Source organism: Bufo bufo, chromosome 1 (genome assembly GCF_905171765.1).
Source record: "Bufo bufo chromosome 1, aBufBuf1.1, whole genome shotgun sequence".
In the NCBI taxonomy this organism is placed as follows: Eukaryota; Metazoa; Chordata; class Amphibia; order Anura; family Bufonidae; genus Bufo; species Bufo bufo.
Window position 1 is genome coordinate 351,704,700 of NC_053389.1, and position 27,607 is coordinate 351,732,306.

At 43.2% G+C, this 27,607-nt stretch overlaps 1 protein-coding gene across 2 annotated transcripts in view; it reads right to left on the minus strand.

Moving 5' to 3' along the window:
* The window catches only part of DOCK2 (dedicator of cytokinesis 2), a 1,232,183-nt gene that overhangs the window by 997,758 nt on the left and 206,818 nt on the right, over positions 1–27,607 (minus strand). For both annotated transcript variants that reach the window (XM_040442815.1, XM_040442808.1), the window contains exon 7: positions 5,093–5,228. In XM_040442815.1, the coding sequence (XP_040298749.1) occupies positions 5,093–5,228 (136 nt within the window). The remainder of the gene's footprint in view (positions 1–5,092; positions 5,229–27,607) is intronic.

Here is a 27,607-nt window from a genome sequence, read left to right on the forward strand (position 1 = left end):
TGGTCTCTGTAATGCGCCGGCGGTATTTCAAAACTTCGTTAATGACATTTACGGGAACTTTATTGGCAAATTTATGATAGTTTACTTGGATGACATCCTAATATTTTCACCTAGTTGGGAATCCCATGTCACCCATACCAGGCAAATGCTGGAAGTTCTTAGGGAAAATCAATTATTTGCCAAGAAAGACAAGTGTATTTTTGGGGTACAAGAGATTTTGTTTTTAGGTTATATACTTACCCCTCTTTTAAGATGGACCCGGGGAAAGTACAAGCCATTCAAGAGTGGGTGAGACCTTCTTCCCTTAAGGCATTGAATCGCTTTCTGGGGTTTGCAAATTATTATCAAAAATTTATTAAAAACTTTTCGATAATCGCTAAACCTCTGACCGACCTGACCAGAAAGGGGGCAGATATTGTTAATTGGTCATCTGAGGCCATAGAAGCCTTCGAAACCCTCAAGATTCAACTGGATCAAGAAAAGCCGTTTATTGTCGAAGTCGAGGCATGTGAGGACGGAGTAGGAGCAGTTCTCTCTCAGGGATCATCTAAATCGTACAAATTTAAGGCCATATGCGTTTTTCTCCCGGAAGTTCTCCCCTACCAAGAGGAATTATGAAATTGGGAACCGAGAACTGCTCGCTATTAAATGGGCTTTTGAGGAATGGCGCCATTTTTTGGAGGGGGCTCAGCATTGCATCACTGTTCTTACTCATCATAAAAATCTATAGTTTCTGGAATCCGCAAAATGTTTAAATCCTAGAAAAGCAAGGTGGGCATTATTCTTTATGCGTTTTAACTTTTCTATTACTTTCAGGCCAGGAAGTAAAAATGTAAAAGCCTATGCCTTGTCCCGAAGTTTTCATGCCTTTCAACCGCCAGACACTCCTCCTGAACCTATTTTGCCCGCTGGTATCATTGTGTCCTCAATGTCCTCCGATCTTACTACTGAAATTGAGGCGGCACAACATCTAGCTCTGATACAGTCTTCCCATGATAAATAGTTTGTTCCAGTTCACTTATGTCTCCGGCTTTTGGATGAGTGTCATAATTTAGTGTTATGTGGACACCCTGGTGTTTATGCCACCAAGGAACTCATCTCCAGGTCCTACTGATGCCCCATGTTATCTAGAGATGTGAACTCGTATGTGTCTTCATGTGAGGTATGTGCCAGAGCCAAAACTCCCAGAACTTGCCCGGCTGGTGAGTTACGACCACTGCCCAGTCCCAGTAGACCGTGGTCACATATTACCATGGATTTTATCACTGACTTGCCAGTCTCCGAGGGTCGGTGGAATGGGTAGTGGTCGATAGATTTTGTAAAATGGTGCATTTTGTTCCACTGGCAAAGCTCCCTAATGCTAAAACGTTGGCTTCTCTGTTTGTGGATCATGTGGTACATCTTCACGGGATTCCAGAGAATGTTGTCTTTGATAGAGGCGTTACATTTGTTTCTAGGTTCTGGAGAGCCTTTTGTTATAAATGTGATATCTTTTTGTCCTTTTCTTCCACCTTTCACCCTGAAACTAATGGTCAAACAGAACGGTTGAATCATTGGAACAGTTCTTCAGATGTTATGTTTCTGATAATCAACTGTTGTGGGTGCGACATCTACCCTTGGCTGAGTTTGCTTTCAATAACAAGGTGAACTCATCCACGGGAGTGTCGCCATTCTTCTGTAATCTTGGGTTCCATCCACGATTTAATTCATTGTTGCCGTCTTGTTCACAAGTTCTGGAAGCAGATAAATTGGTTAGAGAACTGTTCAGTCGAACCTGAAGAAAGCCCAGGAGGTTAATAAAATCAAGGCTGATAATAAACGCTCTCATGGGGTGGATTTTGTGGTGGGTGAAAAGGTATGGTTATCTACCAAAAATCTGTCTCTTAAAGTATGGACGTAGCCTGCGTCCTCACCTCCATGGCAGCAGGCGAGCAGCAGGGGAGCCGAGCGCTGATAATGATGATCGGTGTTCGGCTCAGTTGGGCTGCTGTGAGTCACATGACACTGGCCACATCATGTGACTCATCAGCCAGCCCTATTTAGACAGGCAGCCTGCTGGCCACAGATTGCCTGTGATTAAGGTCTTCATATGCTCCTGTATTCCTGGCATTGTGTTCCAGAATCCTGACCTCGGCTCTGCTCGTTTGACCTCGCTTCTGCTCATCCCCTGTTGTTTGTTGTGATCTCCTGGTACTGACTTCCGGCTTGTGTTTGGACTCGCTCTTGTTGCTCCCTTGTACTGATTTGACTTCCTGGTATTTGACTTCGGCTAGTTTGACTTGCTTTGTGTTCTGTTTGTCCTGTCTGTTGTTTTCCCCTGCACTTACTAAAGTTAGGGACTGCCGTCCAGTTGCGCCCCGCAACTGGACGGCAGATCGTGAAATTAGGTAGGGGCAGAGGCGTAGGTGGCAGTCAGGAGTGCACGCTTCCCTACCCCCGCCCGTACACTTTCATTTGCAAATTCTGCCAGAATGCAGATGCAGCCACAATAGAACATTTGGACCACAGTTCCTCTCCATGTGAATTAATCATGATGTTTTTAGATAACATTAATTTCTTGAAAAAGAAAATATAATGGTCCACATTTACTAAGACTGGTGTTTATCACACAAAAACCAAGGCTATGACATGCCTATGGAAAGAGTTAGTTAGAAAATTTGTGGTATGAATGTGCGGCCATTGGCAGTCAGCCGCACCATGTCATCGCAACATAAAAGTTATAAACTGCGCCCACTTCTACAGGACCATGTTCACTTTTCTTGTTACCTTTCAGATTTGTAAAGTATCTATTGCAAAGAAAAGTTGCCCTCTTTGTGCCAATTTGGGGCAAGTCATGATTTGCCATGATTTTTATTTTAAATTTTTTTACAAACTGCTCAAAAAAAATTGGTTATTTTTTTATATTTTTTATGTTTCTAACCAAATTTACCTATGCCAAGACCTGTAGAGCCATGTGTATGAACTGTAAAAACCCAGTACAGTTAGAAATCTGTTGAATGTTGTACCTTAAAGGGAATCTGTTACCTATTTTGACCATATAAAACCGTTAAAATAGCAATGTGCAATAAAGTACCTTCTTACTGCAGGCGCAGTATCCGTGAGTGCCTGCGCCTGCACGATTCTCCTGTTCCAGAGGGCAACAGCCTCAATATTGTCACTGGGCATGCGCCGAGCCCAGTGACATAACCGCTACTCACCGATACTGCGCCTGCGCGGGATTTCGGAGGACAAGAGAGGAGGAAGGGAGGGCCGGTACTATGAATACATTTAATGACGTAATGGGAGGGGGCGGCGCCGTAGGCCAAGAAAGGAGGAAGGAACGCCCGATGAAGTGAATAAATTAAATGACGTAATCGGGAGGGGGTGGCGCCGTAGGCCAAGAGAGGAGGAAGCACGATGGTGCAATGAATACATTAAATGACATAGTGGGGAGGCGCCGTTCGGCAAGTATGTGGGAGTACATTTATTTCTTAGGAGGCGTGCTGGGCTTGGAAGAAAGGCCGGCTGGGCACTGCAGAGGGGCGTTACTGGGCACTAGAGCAGAGTAATAACGCCCCTCTGGGCACCTTGGAACCTCATTTACGTATCAGAAAAATCGCTTTTTTATAAGAATGAAAAGTTGAATAAAAGAAAGAAGACACATGTAGGTAAGAAGGTACTTTATTGCACATTGATATTTTAACGGTTTTATATGGTCAAAATAGGTGACAGATTCCCTTTAAGAAAGACCACTAAATTACCATTGTCTTCATAAAGTAGGGGTGTTACATATTGATTTTAGTTGTTATACCTTACACATAGGTCACCAAAAGTACAACTATATTAAACAGTGGTTACAGGCAGATGAACGTACAAAATAGAGATTTATGGAAAGCATGATACAATATTACACTGTATTTAGCAAAATATCTTGCATCAGAACTGAGAAGATGCAAAATGTGAAACTCATCGCTGGTAAAATTCAATGCTTTATTGCTTCATTAAAATAACATCTCAGTTTAGTGTAGGCGGCAGCCATTTTGAGTCACTACACTTCTACGGCTAATATACTGGTCGACTGTGTGTGTGTGTATATCTATATATATATATACACACATACATACATACATACATACATACACACACACACACACTACATCCTCATGAGCCATGTTATTTTAATGAAGCAATAAAGGATTGAATTTTACCAATGGTTAGTGCTGTATATCTCATCCTCTCAGTCATGGTTTATTGGGATCTCTGTTGCTAAGCACCACCGAATGTATGAAGATCGCGGTCTCTGAAGTTGGAAGAACGAAGTAAGGTAGTGTCAACACAGTTTTCTACAGTTTTCTAGTTATCAAAGGAGATTACAGCAGTTAGACCCCTAGCTATCTAACATTATGGATAAGTGATAATTAGGCTTGAGCGAATCGACCAAAGTTTGTTTTGCCAGAAGTCGCACTAGACTTTGGTTAATTCCTACTTTATGCATATCTGCGTACCGAAAAACTATTTAAAATAGCAATCTAAACTGGGCTTTGGTACTGGCTTGGATTACTATTTTAAATTGTTTTTATATGCACATAAGCATACAGTAGGAATTAACCAAAGTCTCGCATGACTTCGGGTGACAAGAACTTTGGCTCCACAGAGCCAATACATTTTAATGTTGTATGGATACAGCATTAAAATGTAAGTATTTGAACAAATTGACTTTGGATCTATGATCTAAAGATTGGTTCATTCAAGCCTAGTGATAATGTTAATATCGGGAATACCCCTTTAACATCATTAGTGGTTGAGTTATGTACAGTAAGCATCAGGACTCCCCTGCATAACGTTAACGGGACAGATCCGTTTTACAGCACATAGACTTCTATTATGACGGAATGAATAACAGAATGCATCAAAAGGCATTCCATTATGCATTCCGTCATAGAATTGCGTTATGGTCCGTGGTAACGGAATCCATAACGCAATTCTCTTTTACCAACAAACGAAGTGTGAGCGAATTTCAAAATATGAAATTCGCTCATCTCTCTATATAATCAAATCTCTGAGAAGACTAAACATTTTGAAATCTCCAAAGTCTCCTTATGTAATCAATTACCATTTCTTCCTTTATACGCTCAGTAATTTTTTCTGTGGCTTCTTTGTGGGCATGGAACAAGCTAATCACACTTGTTTTATCAGGATCTAAGATATTCCCATCTTCATCTCGTACATTCAGATCAAGCTCAAGAATTCTGCATGTAAAACAAATATGAATATATCATTCCAACAATATACTGTAAATCTTGTCATAGGAAAGCAATTACTCAGTAAAACAATTAGTGTGCAGTTCAAAATAGTGTCTACCAAATAAACCTTGCAGCCATTAGCATTGAAAAATGAACAACCAATTTTAGCAATTTAACCACTTCCAGGCCAGGCCATTTGCACCCTTCCTGACCAGGCCTAATTTTGCAAATCTGACATACTGTATGTCACTTTATGTGGTAATAACTTGGTAATAAACCTGGAATACTTTTACTTATCCAAGCCGTTCAGAGATTGTTTTCTCGTGACACATTGTACATCATGTTATGGGTAAATTTAAGTCAATATATTTCACCTTTATTTATTTTAAAAAAATCCCAAAGTTAATGAAAATTTTAAAAAATAACACTGTTTTCTAAATTTGAATATCTCTCTTTTTAAGACAGATGGTGAATGTTAATGAGTATCTGTCTACTTTATGTTGGCATCATTTTAGTAATGTTATTTTATTTTTTTAGGACGTTAGAAGATTTAGAATTTTAGAATCAATTTTAGAAATTTTTAAGAAAATTTCTAAAATCAATTTAAGGACCCGTTCAGTTTTAAAGTCATTTTGGAGGATCTCACATAGAAGAAACCATCCATAAATACCCCATTTTATAAACTACGGTGCACCCGTCAAACTATTAAAAACTAGTTTTAAAAATGTTGTTAATCCTTTAAAGTATTTCAAAGGGAATTAAAGCAAAATAGGAGGTGAAATTTCTAAATTTCACTTATTTTTGCAGATTTTCCATTTTAATCAATTTTTTCCTGTAACACATGAGGGGTTAACAACAAAACGAACCTCAATATTTATTACCCTGATTCTGCAGTTTACAGAAACACCCCATATGTGGTCATATACCGCTGTATGGGCACACTGCAGGGCTCAGAAGCAAGGAGCGTCATATGGTTTTTGGAGGGGAGATTTTGCTGGAATGGTCTTAGGCCTCTTTCACACGGGTATCCCGGATTTGCTCCTAATGTGTTGCGTGTGCATTGCAGGAAACCCGCGCGAGTGCGCACGCAATTTCAGTCAGTTTTGACTGCGATTGCATTGTTCAGTTTTTATTGCGCAGGTGCAATGCGTTTTTTGCACGCGCGTGCTAAAAAAACTGAATGTGGTACCCAGACCAGAACCTGGACTTCTTCACTGTAGATTTTATTATTTTCCCTTATAACATGGCTATAAGGAAAAAAAATTGCATTTTTAATACAGAATGCTTACTAAAATGTTGAGTGAGGGGTTAAATTTTTTTTTTAAATGAAAGGGGTTTTCCCATCTTGTTAATTCATCCTCAACTGCAGCCAGCTCTGCTGTTCACTTCCTGGTTTCCTGCTTATAAGGCTGGCGGGCTTAGGCAGTTTGAGTGAAGGCCTGCCACGCCTCTTTATGACCTCACACTGAGAACTCAGTCCTTGCGTACTCGTTCATGTGTATAGTATGAGTCATCAGTCTGGCAGCCTGCAGTGTCTGTGAAGCCCATCCCTCCTGCTGGGGAATCATCACCCAGAGAGCAATGGTAGGTGAGCTCAGTGTACAGTAACATGTTGCTGTCCTGCATTCTAATACAGTTTTACACACAAAATCTAAGTCTTATCTTTTACAAACCCATTATGTACAGAAAAAACAATAATTCCATATTATATATTAGCCTAAAAGCATGTTAGCTAGTAGACTTATAATCTGTGCATTTGACTCACATAAAACATGACCAACCCCCACCCACCAGCACTGATGCGTTGCATGAAAAAATGCAGAATATAGAACATGCTGCAATGCATGAAAATCACCGCTCATCTGCACAGCCCCATTGAAGTGAATTGGTCCGGATTCAGTGCAATGCGTTCACCTCACGCAGTGCACCCGCACGGAAAACTCGCCCGTGTGAAAGGGGCCTTAGGGCACTATGTTGCATTTGAAGAGACCCTGAAGTACTCCCATAGTGAAAACACCCAAAAAGTTACCACATTTTGTAAACTACACCACGCAAGGATTTTTTAAGGGGTGTAGCAAGTACTTTGACCCAACAAGCGTTTCATAGAATTTATAACCCTTGGCTGTGAAACTTTTACAAGAAAATGGAGCTTTAGGCCCAAACTTCCTTTTTGACAAAAGATAACAGGAGAATATACCCCCACAATTTTCTACCCATTTTCTGCTGAATACAGTAACACCTCAATAGTGATGGACGAACATCTGCCGGGATGGTTCGCGAATGCGAAAGAGATCAAATGTTCGCAAACCGCAAGTTCGCGGCGGGTCCCATTCATTTTAATGGCAGGCGAACCTGAAAAACCTTCAGCTCATATTTGCAGCCAATAAATAATTATTAGAAGTGCACAAATAGTCCCACAACATGGACAGTGACATACCAGATGTATTATTCGAATTTGCGATCTCCATAAAAAAAAATATTTCAATGCGAAATATCGGTAATATAATTTTCGTACGCGTAAATGCACTATACAGTACCCAAATTCACTATAAAGAAAGTATATTGGTGTGGCGAAACCAACCTCGCCACTGGGTTTCGGAGGGGCCTGGCTACCAGCCTCTTGCCTCAGGATTATGGCCCATACTAACTTTAAAGGAGCAGACAGACCGGCCGCACAGCTTAAATCTGTCTTTGCAATTGTATTTTGTTATGTGAGGGTACCCAGATAGCTAATTTTATTGTATTTGTGTATTCTGAGTGCCATTCACCTAATGATATGCACTCAGACTTGAGCTATCTGGGAATATGTTAAATGTCTGTGTTTGCTGTGGGGGTGTGACATTGTGTGTTTGGGTGGTGATTTCTGTCCTGTTGTCCCCCACATGTGTATTGGCGATTTCCCTTTGTCCTGAGAGATAATTTAATTACTCCTCGGGTGTCTCCAGGGCAGAGAGGAGGAAACCATGATGCATTGTGGGGATGTGTTGTGTCTGTGTATCCTGAATTGCTGCATATCTGTCCTGTGTCGCAGTCTTCCTTCTGGTTCCCTAGGGGCGTGTCCACCAGATGGGGACCTGCATAAATACGGGCGGGTAGCCCTCAATAAAGTGTGCCTGTTTTACCCTTTATTATGTTGAGGCTGATGTTTGGGTAACTGATCGACGCTGGGGATTGCTATACGCTGGGAGATTTGCTATACTCGACTGGCTATAACTACTAGCTCTTTTAAGAGCTGTTCCTGCTCTCTGGTTTCAGGAGAGGTTCACCCACTGGAGCCTGGAGCCTTGTCGTAGGTCCAGGGTGGGTAGGAGACGGTGAGACCTCAACCAAGCTTCGGCGGTCTGTGGGGTCTGCAGTGCGTACGGTGTCGAGTGGAGTGCTTGGAGTCCTCGGAAAGCACTAGGAGCATACATTCAACGGAGGTACCCAGTCGGGGAGCTAGGAGATCCGTTACATTTGATGGCAAGCAGTGGGATGGCGTCCTAGTGTGAGGAGAAGCAGCTCGGAGACACCGTTCGTGGATTTACTAAATTGAGGGCAACGCTAGTATCCGTACAGCGCCCCTGGCTACAGCAGGATGGAATCGGCTAGTCTTCGGACAGCGTTCTATGACGAGGAGGAGGAGGCAGCCGCAGACTACAGGGATGCAAACAGAAAGGAAGTCTGGTATGATGCCCTGGAAAATGCCCAGCGGCGGCGAGGTGAGTGTCTCCCCAGTTATGAGCAGCGGCTACAGAAGCGTGTGGCGATGCAGATGGGTCTCTTGGGAGAGCAGCCCCTGGATGACTGGGTAACAGAGCTCCAGAGCCTGGTATGTAAGGAGCTTTGGCTAGAGGACGCTTACCAGGCCCTAAGGTGGCATGTCATTCAACATTCCCCCTGGATGGCTGAGCACGACAGACCCGAGGGTGAGGATTATGATGGACCGGGTTACTATGGGATGCCTTGGAGGAGGACATTGATCTTGGCAGCACGGAGGAGTCTAGGTTTTGGGATATCTACGACTACCGGATGGGCATGCATGTTTATGCTGACGGAAGGGAGGTGAACGGAAGGGAGGTGAGCAAAGATATGACCCACCTGGTAACAAGGGAGTGGGAGCTGGAGCAGACCTACCAACACCTGCTCAGCTCCATTCATCCCCAACCTACTCAACAAGCAGAGCCAGATCTGCCCGCCTACAACTGGGAAGACTTGCCAGCAATACCCCCTGCTTCCCTACCAACTCCCAAAGTAGGGAACTTCATCGACTGGTTCTGGGAAGACCTCCCTATGGCAGGTGGAGATGGGACCGAGGTCTCTCCACCGACCCTACAGAGATGCTGGACGGCCGGTTCAGATCCCCCACCAACCCTGCAGGAATGCCAGGAGGAGGAGGTAAGCGATTCCTCCTCTCCACAGCCGATCTGCAACAAGGTCCTGGGGATAGGATTCCCTGACCACATCCCAGTGGAAGAGCTGGCATCTGGGCAGAGCGCAGTTGGCCTCTGTCCTCCCCTATCATCTTCTCCAGAGCCGGACATCCCACAGGCTACCCCAGCGGAAGCGCTGGCATCTGGGCAGAGCGCAGTCGGCCTCTGCCCTCCCCTATCCTCTTATCCAGAGCCTGACACCCCACAGGCTACCCCAGCAGAAAACCTGGCATCTGGGCAGAGCGCAGTCGGCCTCTACCCTCCCCTATCCTCTTCTCCAGAGCCGGACTTCCCATAGGCTACCCCAGAAGAAGAGCTGGCATCTGTGCAGAGCGCAGTCAGCCTCTGCCCTCCCCTATCCTCTTCTCCAGAGCCGGACATCCCACAGGCTACCCCAGCGGAAGAGCTGGCATCTGGGCAGAGCGCATTTGGCCTCTGCCCTCCTCTATCCTCTTCTCCAGAGGCTGACTTTCCACAGGCTACCCCAGCGGAAGCGCTGGCATCTGGGCAGAGCACAGTCTGCCTCGGCCCTCCCCTATCCTCTTCTCCAGAGCCGGACATCCCACAGGCTACCCCAGCGGAAGAGCTGGCATCTGGGCAGAGCGCAGTCAGCCTCTGCCCTCCCCTATCCTCTTCTCCAGAGCCGGACTTCCCACAGGCTACCCCAGCGGAAGAGCTGGCATCGGGGCAAAGCGCAGTCGGCCTCTGCCCACCAAGTACCTACAGCTCCAAGCTAGAGAGCAACAAGGAAGCAAGGAGTAGCAGATGCCCCCTCAACAGCTAGGGACATACAGAACAGAGCCAGGCCCCAAAATTTAACAGGTCCAGTATTGGGTTGTGGGTGGACTGCCAGAATAACTCAGATACCGACCGGCATGAGGTCAGGTATCTGGTTAGTCTTCCCTGGGAGGGGGAGATGTGTGGTGAAACCAACCTCGCCACTGGGTTTCGGAGGGGCCTGGCTACCAGCCTCTTGCCTCAGGATTATGGCCCATACTAACTTTAAAGGAGCAGACAGACCGGCCGCACAGCTTAAATATGTCTTTGCAATTGTATTTTGTTATGTGAGGGTACCCAGATTATGTAACGGATAGCTAATTTTATTGTATTTGTGTATTCTGAGTGCCATTCACCTAATGATATGCACTCAGACTTGAGCTATCTGGGAATATGTTAAATGTCTGTGTTTGCTGTGGGGGTGTGACATTGTGTGTTTGGGTGGTGATTTCTGTCCTGTTGTCCCCCACATGTGTATTGGCGATTTCCCTTTGTCCTGAGAGATAATTGAATTACTCCTCGGGTGTCTACAGGGCAGAGAGGAGGAAACCATGATGCATTGTGGGGATGTGTTGTGTCTGTGTATCCTGAATTGCTGCATATCTGTCCTGTGTCGCAGTCTTCCTTCTGGTCCCCTAGGGGCGTATCCACCAGATGGGGACCTGCATAAATAAGGGGGGGGGGGGTAGCCCTCAATAAAGTGTTCCTGTTTTACCCTTTGTCATGTTGAGGCTGATGTTTGGGTAACTGATCGACACGGGGGATTGCTATACGCTGGGAGATTTGCTATACTCCCCTGGCTATAACTACTAGCTCTTTTAAGAGCTGTTCCTGCTCTCTGGTTTTAGGAGAGGTTCACCCACTGGAGCCTGGAGCCTTGTCATAGGTCCAGGGTGGGTAGGAGACGGTGAGACCTCAACCAAGCTTCGGCGGTTTGTGGGGTCTGCAGTGCATACGGTGTCGAGTGGAGTGCTTGGAGTCCTCGGAAAGCACTAGGAGCATCCATTCAACGGAGGTACCCAGTCGGGGTGCTAGGAGATCCGTTACAATTGGTATATAACACCCCGCTTCAATCAGTTTTATGGGGGGACGACTGGTATATCACACCAGTAGAAATTATTTGTTCCAATAACTCTTGTCCCTCTATATACACCTGCAGTATCGCAGCAGAACCGCACACAACTGCCGCACAATACAAATGTACTATAATATACTTTCTAACATAGAAAGTATATTATAACATTGTACAAGGAAGGCAATCCATTAGAATATACATGAAGATAAAACGTAACCTTCAGACGTCCGTAAGTGTTTTGCGGATCCGCAAAACACGGACACCGGCAATGTGCATTCCGCAATTTGTGGACTACACATCGCCGGCACTATAATAGAAAATGCCTAATCTTGTCTGCAATTGCGGACAAGAATAGGACATGTTCTATTTTTTTGCGGAAACGGAAGCACAGATGCGGAAGTGCGGATACGCAAATGCGGATGTGGATCCACAAATGCGGATAGCACATTCCTGCCCCATTGAAAATGAATGGGTCTGCACCCATTCCGCAAAATTGCAGAACGGATGCGGACCCATTTTGCGGACGTGTGAATGGAAAAGATATACTTCAAAATGAAAATAAATAAAATTATTAAAGTTAAGCAAAAAGCATAGATGTGGTAGCCAATAACAAGTGCTCGGCGGCACTAAATCAGGTGCTCGGCGGCACCAAATCAGAAACCATATGTCCTACCACAATCTGGGGGGTTCCAGTGCACATCGATGAATCCAGGAGGGAAAGCAAAAAAACATCCATCCCTGGGCTAGATTATGATGTGGTATTGAAGGACAGGGTGGGAAAAGAACTGTCCCTGATATTGCCCTACAGGGGGGGTGCTATTCTGGCCATGATAGCCTAACCACAGAGCACACGCCCTGTTAAGAGCGACCCCGTCCGGAACCTTACCTTATATAAAAATGGCCCTAGTAAGCTCCTAGGCCCTAGGCCCCTGACTTCCAGGTGATCACTATATAGATCTATGTGTTTTTGACTCATTATAAAAGTATATTATAAGTATATCACACCCCTCTGTGTATCAATTTTCTGTCATGGTTTTTAAGAGCGATAACTTTTAAATTTTTTTGTTGACTGAGCTGCGTGAGGGCTTATTTTTTGAGTAACAAGCTGTAGTTTTTATTGGCACCATTTTGGGGTACATTTAGCTCTGGTAGCTTTTATCTCATTTTGTATGAGATAAACTCACAAAAAAGCAGTTTGGTCTCATATTTATATATATTTTTTTTTCAACCGTTCACTTGATAGGGTAGATCATGTGATATTTTTGTAGATCCAGTCGTTACAGATGCAATGATACCAAATTAATTGCCAAGAGACTAATTGCCAGTAATGTAAAGTAATGTCATAGCCAGACCCTTATTTCTGATATTTACAGATTCTATACTGACAGGGAGTGTTCCACAGGATTGGCGCATAGCAAATGTGGTGCCAATATTCAAAAAGGGCGCAAAAACAGACCCTGGAAACTATAGGCCGGTAAGTTTAACATCTGATGTGGGTAAACTGTTTGGAGGTTTTCTAAGAGATGCTATCTTGGAGGATCTCAATGAAAACAAGCAAATAACATCATATCAGCATGGCTTTATGTGGGATCGGTCATGTCAAACTAATTTAATCAGTTTCTATGAGGAGGTAAGTTCTAGACTTGACAGCGGCGTATCAATAGATGTGGTATATCTGGACTTCTCCAAAGCATTTGACACTGTACCACATAAAAGGTTAGTATATAAAATGAGAATGCTCGGACTGGGAGAAAACGTCTGTATGTGGGTAAGTAACTTGCTCAATGATAGAAAACAGAGGGTGGTTATTAATGGTACACACTCAGATTGGGCCACTGTCACTAGCGGAGTACCTCAAGGGGTCAGTATTGGGCACTATTCTCTTTAATATATTTATTAATGATCTTGTAGAAGGCTTGCACAGTAAAATAAAAAAATTTGCAGATGACACTAAACTGTGTAAAGTAATTAACACTGAAGAGGACAATATACAGCTACAGATGGATCTGGATAGATTAGAGGCTTGGAAAGAGAAGTGGCAGATGAGGTTTAACACTGACAAATGTAAGGTTATGTACATGGGAAGGAATAATGCAAGTCACCCGTACATACTAAATAATAAAACACTGGATAACACTGACATGGAAAAGGACCTAGGAATTTGAATAAACAGCAAACTAAGCAGTAAAAACCAGTGTCAGGCAGCTGCTGCCAAGGCCAATAAGATAATGGGTTGCATCAAAGGGGGCATAGATGCCCGTGATGAGAACATAGTCATACTACTTTACAAATCACTAGTGGAGTACTGTGTACAGTTCTGGGCTCCTGTGAACAAGGCAGACATAGCAGAGCTAGAGAGGGTTCAGAGGAGGGCAATTAAAGTAATAACTGGAATAGGGCAACTACAGTACCCTGAAAGATCATCAACATTAGGGTTATTCACTTTAGAAAAAAGACGACTGAGGGGAGATCTAATTACTATGTATAAATATATCAGGGGACAGAACAGAGATCTCTCCCATAATTAATTTATCCCCAGGACTGTAACTGTGACGAGGGGACACCCTCTGCGTCTGGAGGAAAGAAGGTTTGTACACAAACATAGAAAATGATTCTTTACGGTAAGAGCAGTGAGACTATGGAACTCTCTGCCTGAGGAGGTGGGGATGGTGAGTACAATAAAAGAATTCAAGAGGGGCTTGGATGAATTTTTGGAGTGTAATAATATTACAGGCTATAGCTACTAGAGAGGGGTCGTTGATCCAGGGAGTTATTCTGATTGCCTTATTGGAGTCGGGAAGGAATTTTTTCCCCCTTATGTGGGGAAAATTGGCTTGTACCTCAGTTTTTTGCCTTCCTTTGGATCAACTTGCAGGATAACAGGCCGAACTGGATGGACAAATGTCTATTTTCGACCTTATATACTATGTTACTATGTTACTAAATTTGTCTATTTTTTTTTTTTTTTTTAAAGTTTTACACAGTAAGAACATTTTTAGAAAAAAAAATGTTTGTGTTGCCATTTTCTTATAGCCATATATATATTTTTTTTGTTTCTGGCTATGGTATTGTGTGAGGGCTTGTTTTTTGTGTGATGAGGTGACGTTTTTATTGCTGACTTTTTGTTTGATTGATATTATGTTTTTTGGGAGGTGCTGTTTTGGCATAATATATATTTTTTTTTACGCTGTTCACTTATTGGGGTAGATCATGTGATATTTTTGTAGAGCCAGTTGTTATGGACGTGGCAATACCAAATATGTTATTTTAAAGTTGTTTTTTTGTTTTACACAATAAGAGCATTTTAGAAAAAGAAATCATATTTTTTGTGTTGCAATTTTATTAGAGCCATATTTTTATAATTTTTATGGCTATGGTCTTGAATGGGGCTCACATTTTTGCAAGATGAGGTGATGTTTTTATTGCTATTATTTTGGGGTACATACGACTTTTTGATTGATTTAACATCGTGTTTTTTTGGAGGTGAGGTAACTAAAAAATCTTTTCTGATGTAAGGTTTATTTTTTTATTTTTTACGGCATTCATCTGATGGGGTAGATAATGTGATATTTTTATAGAGCCGGTCGTTACGGACGCGGTAATACCAAATATGTCTATTTTATTTGTTTTAATTCTATTTATAAAATTTTTTAAATGGCTTAATTGGGGCCATTTTTTTTTTTACATGTAAAACTTTATTTCTTATAAAACACTATTATTTTTATTGTTTATATTTTTATTTTACACTTTGTGTCCCCCATAAGGTCATACAAGACCTCTGGGGGACATTTAACTTAACTTTTTATTTTTTTCACTATTGAGCTCTGTGTATACAGTGATCTAGAAGTCAGGGACACACAGGTACGGTCCCTGCATTCTCTCTGGGGTGCCCTGCTGTTACTGACAGCGGCCCCCCCACTCTACAGCTGCACGATTAAAGTGCAGCTGCCATCTCTGAAAGGACATTCCAGAATGTCCATTCAAAGATAAACCCGACCTCCCAGGACATTTATAGTCAATGGGCGGTTGGGAAATGGTTAAAAATCAGTGGCTGCTACATGAACTGTACATGTAAAATGGGAAACCTTTCTTAAATACAGTCAGGTCCATAAATATTGGGACATCGACACAATTCTAACATTTTTGGCTTTATACACCACCACAATGGATTTGAAATGAAATGAACAAGATGTGCTTTAACCCCTTCAACCCCCGGGCCTGTTTTCACCTTCCTGCCCAGGCCATTTTTTGCCAATCTGACATTTGTCACTTTATGTGGTGATAACTTAAAAACGCTTTTACTTATACAGGCCATTCTGAGATTATTTCTCGTCACATATTGTACTTCATAACAGTGGTAAAAATGAGTAAATACTAAAATAAAAAATGTATTCATAAAAAAAAAATTACCCAAAATTTAGAAAAATTAGCAAATTTGCAAATTTCTATTTCTCTACTTTTATAATAGATAGTAATACCTTTAAAAATAGTAATTACTTTACATTCTCCATAGGTCTACTTCATGTTTGGATAATTTTGAAAATGACATTTTATTTTTTAGGTACGTTAGAAGGCTTAAAAGTATGGAAGCAAATCTTGAAATTTTTCGGAAAATTTCCAAAACCCACTTTTTAAGGACCAGTTCAGGTCTGAAGTCACTTTGTGAGGCTTACATAATAGAAACCACCCAAAAATGACCCCATTTTAGAAACTACAACCCTCAAGGTATGCAAAACTGATTTTAAAAACTTTCTTAACCCTTTAGGTGTTCCACAAGAATTGATGGAAAATGGAGATGAAATTTCAGAATTTCCCTTTTTTGGCAGATTTTATATTTTATTCCATTTTTTCCAGTAGCAAAGCAAGGGTTAACAGCCAAATAAAACTTAATATTTATTACCCTGATTCTGCGGTTTACAGAAACACCCCACATGTGATCGTAAACTGCTGTACAGGCACACGGCAGGGCTCAGAATGTGATATTTTTATAGAGCTGTTTGTTACAGATACCTAATATGTATACTTTTTTTTTTTTTTTTTACTTTTGCACAATAATAGCAGTTTGGAAGCAAAAAATAATCATATTTTAGTGTCTCATAGTCTGAGAGCCATAGCTTTTTTATTTTTTGACCGATTCTCTCAGGTAGGGTCCAAATTTTTGCGGGATGAGGTGACGGTCTGATTGATCACTTGCTGTTGCAATTTTTGTGATGTAATGTGACAAAAATGGCATTTTTTTACACAGTTTCTTTTTGCAGTGTTCACCTGAGTGGTTAGGTCATGTGATATTTTATAGAGCTGTTTGTTACGGACGTGGCGATACCTAATATGCATACTTTTTTTATTTTTTTCACTTTAGCACAATAATAGCAGTTTTGACACAAAAAAAATGTTTTAGTGTCTCCATGTTGTGAGAGCTATAGTTTTTTTTTTTTTTTGGGAGATTGTCTTAGGTAGGGGCTCATTTTTTGCGGGATGAGGTGACGGTTTTATTGATACCATTTTGGGGGCATACGCCTTTTTGATCGCTTGGTGTTGCACTTTTTGTGGTAAGGTGACAAAAATGGCTTTTTTTTACACTGTTTTTATTTTTATTTTTTTATGGTGTTTATCGGACAGGGTGGATCATGTGATATATTTATAGAGCTGGTCATCATGGACGCGGCAATACCTAATATGTGTGGGTTTTTTTTCAGTTTTTATTATAAAATAAGGGGAAAGGGGCATTTTTTTTCTTTTTTACTTTATTAATTTTATTACTTTATTAATTTTATTAAAAACACATTTTTTTACTTTACTTTATTTATGACATTCACTTTTGGGGGTCTGATCCCCTCTGCAATGCATTACAATAGATCCGTATTGTAATGCATTGCCTGTTAGTGTATGACACTGAGTCATACACTAACAGGTTGCCTAGGAGACATCGTGTGGGGCTATTTTAACCAATATGTTCACTGAGAATGATACTCCAGGTGTGATTATTTGGGTTGATTAAGCTATGACATCATGTAACCACCACCCACTAATTGGGGGAGGGTACATGGGTCTTTAAATTTACTAAACCCTCAGACCACATTGTTACGACTAAGGAGAAGGTCTCCGAAACGCGTAAACAACTGCTTGTTTGTGATACTGTCCGCGCATGCTGTGATTTAATAAAGAGGAAGATTTTATGGGAAGAAAATACAGTGCAGGAATCGTCTTTTTCATTTTACTTAGCCTACACATCCAGGAACTTGCTGGTTTGACTCCGGGCACACGGGATACTACATGCCGAACAGGTGAGCTGGACAAACGTTTCTTACATGCCTAGGAGACCCAGCCTGAGGCTAGATCTCCTCGGCTCCCGTAGAAGGCAGTTCCCGATGCCATGCAAGGCATTAGGCAGCCTCTGCATGGCATCGGGCTGCCTTTTGTCGCATCGGGTCCCTGCCACAGCAGCGCGGGGACTCGATGCTCTCCCTTACCCGACACAAACCTCTTCTATGTCGCGGTCAGCGGCATATAAGGGGTTAATCCAGCAGGGGCCCGGCTACCACTGACTGCCGGGTCCCTGCAGTTATCGCGCACGCACCGCTCCGGGCCGGCGCTCTCACTATGACGTACTATTACGTCAAATTGCGGGAACTCAGTGGTTCCCATGACGTAACAGTACGTCAAAGGTCGGGAAGGGGTTAACTGCAGACTGTCAGCTTTAATTTGAGGGTATTTACATCCAAAATCAGGCGAACGGTGTAGGAATTTCAACAGTTTGCATATGTGCCTCTAACTTGTTAAAGAACCAAAAGTAATGGGACATAATCATAAATCAAACTTTCACTTTTTAATACTTGGTTGCAAATCCTTTGCAGTCAATTACAGCCTGAAGTCTGGAACGCATAGACATCACCAGAGGCTGGGTTTAATCCCTGGTGATGCTCTGTCAGGCCTCTACTGCAACTGTGTTCAGTTCCTGCTTGTTCTTAGGGCATTTACCCTTCAGTTTTGTCTTCAGCAAGTGAAATGCATGATCAATCTGATTCAGGTCAGGTAATTGACTTGGCTATTGCATAACATTCCACTTCTTTCCCTTAAAAAACTCTTTGGTTGCTTTTGCAGTATGCTTTGGGTCATTGTCCATCTGCACTGTGAAGCGCCGTCCAATGAGTTCTGAAGCATTTAGCTGAATATGAGCAGATAATATTGCCCGAAACACTTCAGAATTCATACTGCTGTTTTTTTCAGCAGTCACATCATCAATAAATACAAGAGAACCAGTTACATTGGCAGCCATACATGCCCATGCCATGACACTACCACCACCATGCTTCACTGATGAGGTGGTATGCTTAGGATCATGAACAGTTCCTTTCCTTCTCCATACTCTTCTCTTCCCATCACTCTGGTACAAGTTGATCTTGGTCTCATCTGTCCATAGGATGTTGTTCCAGAACTGTTAAGGCTTTTTTAGATGTCGTTTGGCAAACTGTAATCTGGCCTTCCTGTTTTTGAGGCTCACCAATGGTTTACATCTTGTGGTGAACCCTCTGTATTCATTCTGGTGAAGTCTTTTCTTGATTGTTGACTTTTTACACACATACACCTACCTCCTGGAGAGTGTTCTTGATCTGGCCAACTGTTGCGAAGGGTGTTTTCTTCACCAGGGAAAGAATTCTTCAGTCATCCACCACAGTTTTCCGTTGTCTTCCGGGTCTTTTGGTGTTGCTGAGCTCACCAGTTCGTTCCTTCTTTTTAAGAATGTTCCAAACAGTTGTTTTGGCCATGCCTAATGTTTTTGCCACCTTCTGATGGGTTTGTTTTGTTTTTTCAGCCTAATGATGGCTTGCTTCACTGATAGTGACAGCTATTTGGATCTCATCTTGAGAGTTGACAGCAACAGATTCCAAATGCAAACAGCACACTTGAAATGAAATCTGGACCTTTTATCTGCTCATTGTAATTGGGATAATGAGGGAAGAACACACATCTGGCCATGGAACAGCTGAGAAGCCAATTTTCCCATTACTTTTGGTTCCTTAACAAGTGGGAGGCAGATATGCAAACTGTTGTAATTCCTACACCGTTCACCCTCAAATTAAAGCTGACAGTCTGCAGTTAAAGCACATCTTGTTTGTTTCATTTCAAATCCATTGTGGTGGTGTATAGAGCCAAAAATGTTAGAATTGTGTCGATGTCCCAATATTAATGGACCTGACTGTATATCTATATTATTAGGAAAGTTAAAACATTGAAACATTTCCTTTGTGAAACTTCCTGATTCTGTGTTGGAGAGTCTACTGTAATGAAGGAAACTGTGGGTGTGCAGCATGTAAACACATGGCAAATCTGTGCTGCTACCTTAATTGATGCAGTATGTTATTATATTATCAGCAATGCATTATGTAGCAGGGGGAGGAGGCTAAAAACTGCCGCAAAAGAAATAAGCCCTGTCATGATTTCACCTCAGTGTGGTATGTCGGCTGCTGGCTCTGCATTTACAGTATGTAGTTAGTTAGTCTGATCAGTCTTTTAAAAGCAGCTATCTCCTCCTCTAGCAGATTAACCTTTTAGAAGCAACCATATCCTCCTCTAGCTGGGTAGCATAATTTTATGGGGAAATCTTAATGCATGGCAGATACCAGTCTATCTTGTTTTAATAGATGTAAATGTATAACCGTTCCCATTCTATTTCTTTTACTTATGTGTTTATGTCAAACAAAAAAATACACCAAGAAGGAGTTGTCAATCAAATGAAACTTTATATGTCTGAATTTAATGACGATATATGTAAGTGAATGCAATATTAGAGCCAAAGGGTACGTTTATTGGGGAAAACTTTACAATTAAAAGTAGTCTCTAGTACCCTGTTGGTCCACCTCTAGCCTGGATACAAGATGAGATATGGTTGGGCATAGAGGCATATGGTTTCTGTATGGTATCCTATGGCAAATGTGTCCACAGATGTTGCAGTTGATGGTGCAGTAGAAGCTGGCATCCCAGTTGGTCCCATAAATGCTCAATTAGCAATAAATGTGGCAACTGGGCAGGCCAACCAAATGTTGTTCTCTGGTGGAGACTTTCCTTGGAAACCCTTGCTGTGTGTGCAAGAATTATCCTGCTGAAAAATGCCAATTGAAAGCCTTGCCATGGAACGTAACGCATGTGGCTGCAGGATGTCCTGCACATATTGCTTAGCTTTAAGTGTCCCTCGTATCACTACTAGGGGTGACTGACTGATGTATGCATTTTCTCCCCAGATCATCACACCAGCAATTGGGACAGTGTGTCGCTCCACAGCAAAGGCATGATTGAAGTGCTGGCCCTGAGGCCTCCATCCTCTAACTTGGCTGTAACTCAATACGTAATGGGCACAGTGACATCAAATGTTCTACCAAGCAACTGGAAATGGTCCTGGTAGAGACAGGAGTGAGTAATGAATGTGCTAACTGTGTCTGCATGGTGGGGACAGAAAAACTGTGATAACTGCTCATGCTGGTTAGCAGATCAAACAATACTCTCTACTGGTTGTCTGTTCTAGGTCATCCAGAGCCTGTTCACCATGTGTGCATTCCCTCACATAACCACTGCTTTCAACGCCCCCCTAACATCTAGGCTAGTACAGTCTAGATGTGGGCAATTTGCCGAAACTGCCTGCTGGATTCTAACAAAGCTAGTGTGAAAGTACCCTTAGGCTGTAAGCAAACAGTTGCTGCAAACTTCAAGTTGACAGTGTTTATTTCATGAAAGATATTTATTAACTATCCACAGGATGCCCGATGCTGTACGCTTGACCTCTGAGGAACCCACAAAATCCTAAGAATGTCCCAAAGTGATTCTCTGCAGGAAGTGGCAATGCACATGTACTGTAAGTCTATTGTTCCATTGTCTTTTATGGGATTTATGGAGCACTATACATGACTCTTGAATGAAACAGTGAACCAAAATGTGCACTACTGCTCAATTTAGAGAGTGTACTCTGGATCACTGGAGATCCCGGCAGTTGGACCACCAGCGATTCAACATTTAGTACTAGTGTTGATTGAGCATACTCGGGAGAAAACCAGTTCGGCTCGAGCATCGCGATGCTCGGCACATCGCGGTTTTAGTCCGAATACTGTGTTTGAGCGAATAATCGTGCAAGTAAGTACTGCCACTCACTGTAATGCCGTAGCCATGTTGGTTATTGGCATTACAGTGATTGGCTGGCCGGAACACATCATCGGGTGCTATAAAGCACCCGATGACACGTGGTTCGGCCAGTCTTAGTCAGGGAGAGCTGTGCTGTAGAAGGGACAGATAGTGTAGGGAATTAAATTTTTTTTTTTTTGTTAGGCAGAGTTGGTGTTAGAGACCCAAAAGTCCTTTTAAGGACTATTGTTGTTTCTGGCAGCAATATATATTTTTAGCCCAACCTGCGCTAAATAGCATGCAATTGTAGAGACCCAAAAGTCCTTTTAAGGACTATTGTTGTATCTGGCAGCAATATATATTTTTAGAGCAACCTGCGCTAAATTGCGTGCAATTGTTTGGTCACTGCATTACCGCCGCTACATCTCCAGTATAACGTTAGTGCATCTGAAATATCAGTGACATTCAGTGTAATTTTTTTGCTGGTGTTAGCGACATTACCTGTGCTACATCTCCTGTATAACGTTTGCCCATCCTAAATATCAGTGACATTCAGTCTAATTTATTTGCGCATACACTTACAAAACCTGTGCTACTGTACATGTGACATACTTGCAAGCATTTACTGTATACCATTTAATATGCGGAAGGCGAGCAGTAATGGACGGGGAAGTGGCCGTGATGCTGATGGTGCATGCAGAGGCCGTGGTCTTTTGTGCGGTGAAACTGTGCCTGCTGCCAGAGCACAAGAAACACACTCATCCACGATACATAACTTCACAGTTTGCAGGGCAGTGCAGGACACCACTTTCAACGTCACACCAGTGCGACCAGGTGGTCAGTCGGATTGCAGCAGATAATGCTTCCAGTCGGTTAAGCACCACCCTGTCTTCCACAAAGTCCAGTCTCAGTAGTCAAGAGTCTGGTTAACAGAATCCTTGCCCTGATCCTTCTCCCTCCCACCATGGAGAGTCTTTGAAAACAAGTGATCCCACACTCTGATATTCCGAGGAGCTCTTTTCAACGCCATTCCTTCATTTGGGCCTCTCTTGAAGAGGGACATGAGGAGTTCTTGTTCCCTGATTCCCAAACTCTTGAGCATCCACAGTTAGAAGAAGATGGCGGTGGGGAACGGCAATTATTGTTTCACAAGGTGGATGATGATGATGATGAGACACAGTTGCCAATAAGTCAACCACAATTAGTGTCTCAAGAGGTTGTTAATGAGGATGATACACAGTTGTCAATAAGTGAGTAGATATGGCCTTGCGGTTCACTCGGCGGCTGTTTTGCGGCGAACTTTGCTCGTTCGCGATTCACCGAACATGCGAACATATGGCGATATTTGCACACGCCATATTTTTTTGCATGGCGCTGAACTTTGACCCATGACACATCCATCAGGTGGGACAGGACAGCCAATTAAGACGTTTCAGCACATGGACACACCACCAACCCTATAACAGAACCCGATCTGGCAGCCATTTTACATTATGTGTTTTGCCAGTGTAGGGAGAGGTTGCATTTTGGAGCAGGGACAGTTAGGGACACCAAACGCTAGCTAATAGGGCCACAAAAGTCCTTTTAAGGACTGGTATAGATGTGCTATCGATAAGTGTGATTGTCATGACCCGGGTTGTATTCGAACCGGGATCTTCCTGGTCTCTTAAACCATAGCCTTACCTGTTGTGCTACAGAAGAGATCTAGACTTTGGGAATGTCCTTACTGTGTTCAACACTACATCATACTCTCTAGCTCCACCTGCTGCCAGCTGTGGACAATTCTCAATCTGGACAGCCTTTAAATAGGAAGTGAGGACATCACTCAGTGCCCGTTTATTTGGATTTCTTCCCTGGGTGTTTTGACTTCAGTGATCTTCCTTGTATTGAACTCCTGCCTGATATTCCGACTATTCTACAGCCTGCTGATTTTGTACCTTGCCGCCAGATCGTGAATGACCTTAGCCTGCCTGACTCTTCTCCGGATTTTGATTGTGAACTATTTGCCTGACGACGCTTTGCCTGGATCTCAAGCACACTACTTCCACTTCGGACACTACCTTTTACAGGTACCTTACATAATAAACGGGCCACAATGGCAGTGGACCCTGCTGAGATTGTTAAGGCGATTACACGTCAGGGACAATTGATCGGAGCTCATGAACAGCATCTTTCTTCCCTGGACGCCAAGTTAGATGAACTTTGCACCATGCTCAAATCTTGTTTGCCTGGTTCCTCTGCAACGGTTCAGACTCCGGATCCTACTCCTGCTACGGTCCAACCCGCCTCTTCTGTACCACCAAAACTTCCCTTGCCTGACAAGTTTGGTGGTGATACTGAGGACTGCAGAGGCTTTTTAAATGTTTGCCGTTTGCATTTCCGCAACAACCCTGCGACTTTTAGCACTTCGTCTGCCAAAGTGACTTTTGTAATTTCCTTGTTAAAGGGGAAGGCCCTGGCCTGGGTCTCTCCTTATTTGGAACGCAACGATCCTGTACTCCAAGATGCTGAAAAATTTCTGGCCTCTCTCCAGATTGTATTTGACAAGCCAGGTAGAGTTTCTGCAGCTGAGTACTCCCTCTTGGACATACAACAAGACACCAGATCTGTGGCACAGTATGCTATTGAGTTCCGTACCCTTGCTGCTGAAACAAATTGGGACTCAAGGGCATTACGTGCAGCCTTCCGAAAAGGTCTTACGGATCGCATCAAGGACGAATTAGTCTATAAAGATCTCCCAGAAGACCTTGAGAAATTCATAGAGCTGTGTGTTCGTCTGGATGTCCGGTACCATGAAAGGTGCCAAGAGAGACTTAGAACCCGCAAGTTTCCTAGGCCAGTTTACCGTTTGGCCCCTAACTTCCAAGCACCACCTCAGCCAGAACCTGAAACCTCTGTTGAACCCCAGACACCTGTGGAACCCATGGAGGTGAGCCGTCTCCACCTAACTGAGTCAGAGAAACAAAGGAGGCGTTCATTGGGCCTATGCCTGTACTGCGGACTTAAAGGACATTTAGTATCTGTCTGCCCCTCCCGTCCAGTAAAAGGCAGGGTCTAACCAGTGTTGGAGGAGCTGGCTTAGACCTTACAGGTAGATCCTCCAAGACCAAGATTACTGTTCCGGCTACTATCCATTTATCTTCTAAGCTTGTTTTCTGTGAGGCTTTTGTGGATTCCGGAGCTTTTGCAAGAAAGAACAACATCCCGTTTGTTCCTAAGTCTAGACCCCTGAACATTACCACCCTGAATGGACAGCCCTTGGGAGATGGTATTGTGAAATTCGAGACTACGACAATCACCCTGCAGGTAGGCCTCCTCCACAAAGAGGAAGTTGTCTTGTCTCTTATTGATTCTCCGCTTCTGCCTATCATCCTTGGTTACCCATGGTTACAACTTCACAACCCCTCTTTTGATTGGGAAAATGGAGAACTAACCTCCTGGGGATCGTCCTGTCGCCTTCGCTGTTTGTCTCAACCCAAAAGACTTTCTGCTTGCATGTTGGCTCCTGTGACTATCCCACCTACCTTGCCTCGTGAATACCATGACTTTGCAGACGTATTTTGCAAACAAAAGGCAGAGGTGTTACCCCCACATCGTCCTTTTGACTGTACAATTAAATTGATTCCCGGAGCACCTCTTCCCAAAGGAAAGACCTACCCCCTGTCTCTGCCCGAACAAAACTCTATGGAGGAATACGTAAGAGACAACTTGGAAAGAGGTTTTATCCGACCCTCTTCTTCTCCAGTAGGGGCAGGTTTCTTCTTCGTTGAAAAGAAAGATGGGGGCCTTCGACCATGCATAGACTATCGGGGGTTAAATCAAATCACCGTAAAGGACTCCTACCCTTTGCCACTCATTCTTGAACTATTTGATCTACTTAAGGGGGCTGTTATATTCTCCAAGCTAGACCTACGAGGGGCTTATAACCTGATTCGAATTAATGAGGGGGACGAGTGGAAGACAGCATTCAACACTCGTAATGGACACTTTGAATATTTGGTCATGCCATTTGGCTTGTGTAACGCACCTGCTGTCTTTCAACGTTTCATGAATGAAATTTTTCATGATTTCAGCAACCGTTTTGTGATCATCTACTTGGACGACATTTGAATCTTTTCCAAGACTCTTCCAGAGCACATCTCGCATGTGAAACAGGTATTACAACGGCTTAGAGAAAACCATCTTTATGCAAAGATCGAGAAATGCAGTTTCCATCAAAGCTGTATTCCTTTCCTTGGGTACATCATAAGTGCTGACGGTTTCCAAATGGACCCTCAAAAACTTTCCGCTGTCTTGCAATGGCCCCAACCGACCACTTTAAGAGGACTCCAAAGCTTTTTAGGATTTGCAAATTACTACAAACGCTTCATTAAGAGTTTTGCCTCCATTGCGGCACCCCTTACTGCCATGACTAAGAAGGGTACAAATTGCAAGGCGTGGTCTTCAGAAGCAAAATCAGCTTTCCAGTGATTAAAGGACATGTTCAGTAAAGCTCCAATTCTTCAGCATCCAAATCCTGACCTCCAGTACATTGTTGAGGTTGATGCCTCTGAGGTTGGAGCAGGTGCCGTACTCTCTCAGAGACAGCCAAAGTCTGGTAGAATCCATCCAGTAGCTTTTTTCTCTAGAAAGTTTTCTCCGGCAGAGATGATTTATGATGTTGGGAATCGAGAACTACTGGCCATCAAATTGGCATTGTCTGAATGGCGACATCTTCTGGAAGGGGCTTCCAAACCTTTTACTATCCTCACTGACCATAAAAACCTACTGTATCTTCAGACTGCTAGACGTCTGAACTCACGTCAGGCTCGATGGGCTCTGTTTTTCTCCCGTTTTAATTTAGTCCTTTCTTACGTTCCAGGGCATAGAAACAAAAAAGCCGATGCTCTTTCCAGACAGTTCGCTTCCTCTGAAGAAGATCAACCAGCCGAGCAGTATATAATCCCACCTCACAAAATTGTCGCACAGATCTCTACGGCCCTTTCCCAACAGCTACAAGAAACCCAGAATCGTGTTCCCCCGGGCTTGAAGATACCACCAGGTCGCCTGTACGTAGCCCCTAGTCTCAGAAAACCTATACTCCTCTGGGCACATAATGGCGTGTTATCCGGTCATCCTGGTGTCACCATCACTCTTAAGACCTTGCAGCGTCATGTCTGGTGGCCTCGTATGAAAAAGGATGTTACTGACTATGTGGCTGCCTGCCCAACTTGTGCTGCTAATAAAGTACCCCGCACATTACCTGCTGGACTGTTACATCCACTTCCGGCACCTCGCCAGCCTTGGACCCATTTGACCTTGGACTTCATTGTAGACTTACCCAAGTCCGAGGGCATGACTGCTATATGGGTCACAGTGGATCGCTTTTCCAAAATGTCTCATTTTGTGCCGATTCCGGGATTACCTACAGCGAAAGCACTGTCCACTCTTTTCCTTTCCCATATTGTAAGACATCATGGCATACCTACCAATGTCATCTCAGACCGCGGATCCCAGTTCGTTTCCCGATTCTGGAGAGCGTTCTGCAAGAAACTGGGAGTAACGCTCTCACTCTCTACCTCACATCACCCTCAAACTGATGGTCAAACCGAACGCATGAACCAGACCCTAGAAACCTACCTTCGACATTATGTCAATGCCTTACACTCCAACTGGTCTGAGTATTTGCCTTTAGCTGAGTTCGCCCTAAATTCCCGTTGGCACAGTGCTCTTCATACCACACCATTCTACGCAGCCCTAGGCTATCACCCTCAGACTTTTCCCCTACTTCAGCCTTCTTCTGGTGTACCAGCAGCAGATCAGCGGGTGAAAAATATTCTACTACATTGGAAGAAGATTCGTTTATTACTACGGAAATCAGCAGGCAAGTACAGGCTTTTTTCCAACAGACGAAGACGCCATATACCTCCATATGTGGTGGGGGACAGAGTTTGGCTATCAACCAAGTATGTGAGACTGAAACAACCTTCTACCAAATTGGGCCCTCGATTGATTGGTCCTTACAGGATCAT